The 209-nt window shown below is 66.5% G+C and overlaps 1 protein-coding gene across 1 annotated transcript in view; it reads right to left on the bottom strand.

Annotated features, from left to right (window-relative positions):
• The window catches only part of ETH_00036505 (mRNA decapping protein, putative), a gene marked incomplete at both ends in the record, with an annotated part of 4,864 nt that overhangs the window by 1,470 nt on the left and 3,185 nt on the right, over positions 1-209 (bottom strand). The window contains one exon of the mRNA XM_013374548.1: positions 94-209. Within this exon, the coding sequence (XP_013230002.1) occupies positions 94-209 (116 nt within the window). The remainder of the gene's footprint in view (positions 1-93) is intronic.

The raw sequence follows: 209 nt of genomic DNA, 5'->3' as shown, positions 1-209 counted from the left end.
CGGGGAGCAGCCAGGCGTGGCTGCAGCAGCAGCTGCTGCAGCCGCTGCTGCAGCTGCTTCTGCTGCATGTACTGCGGCGGAGGCACTGAGGACGGCGTGTTGGCGCGCAGCGACGAGCTCTCCTGCTGCTGCTGCTGCTGCAGGGAGGCAGCAGCACTATCCGCTGCTGCTGCTGCTGCTGCTGCTGCCGGTGAAGAATGCAGCAAAGT

This window comes from Eimeria tenella, genomic scaffold (genome assembly GCF_000499545.2).
Source record: "Eimeria tenella Houghton genomic scaffold, Eth_scaff2117, whole genome shotgun sequence".
Classification (NCBI taxonomy): Eukaryota; Apicomplexa; class Conoidasida; order Eucoccidiorida; family Eimeriidae; genus Eimeria; species Eimeria tenella.
Note: the sequence above shows the minus strand (reverse complement) of the source record. Positions and strands in the feature narration are given on the sequence as shown.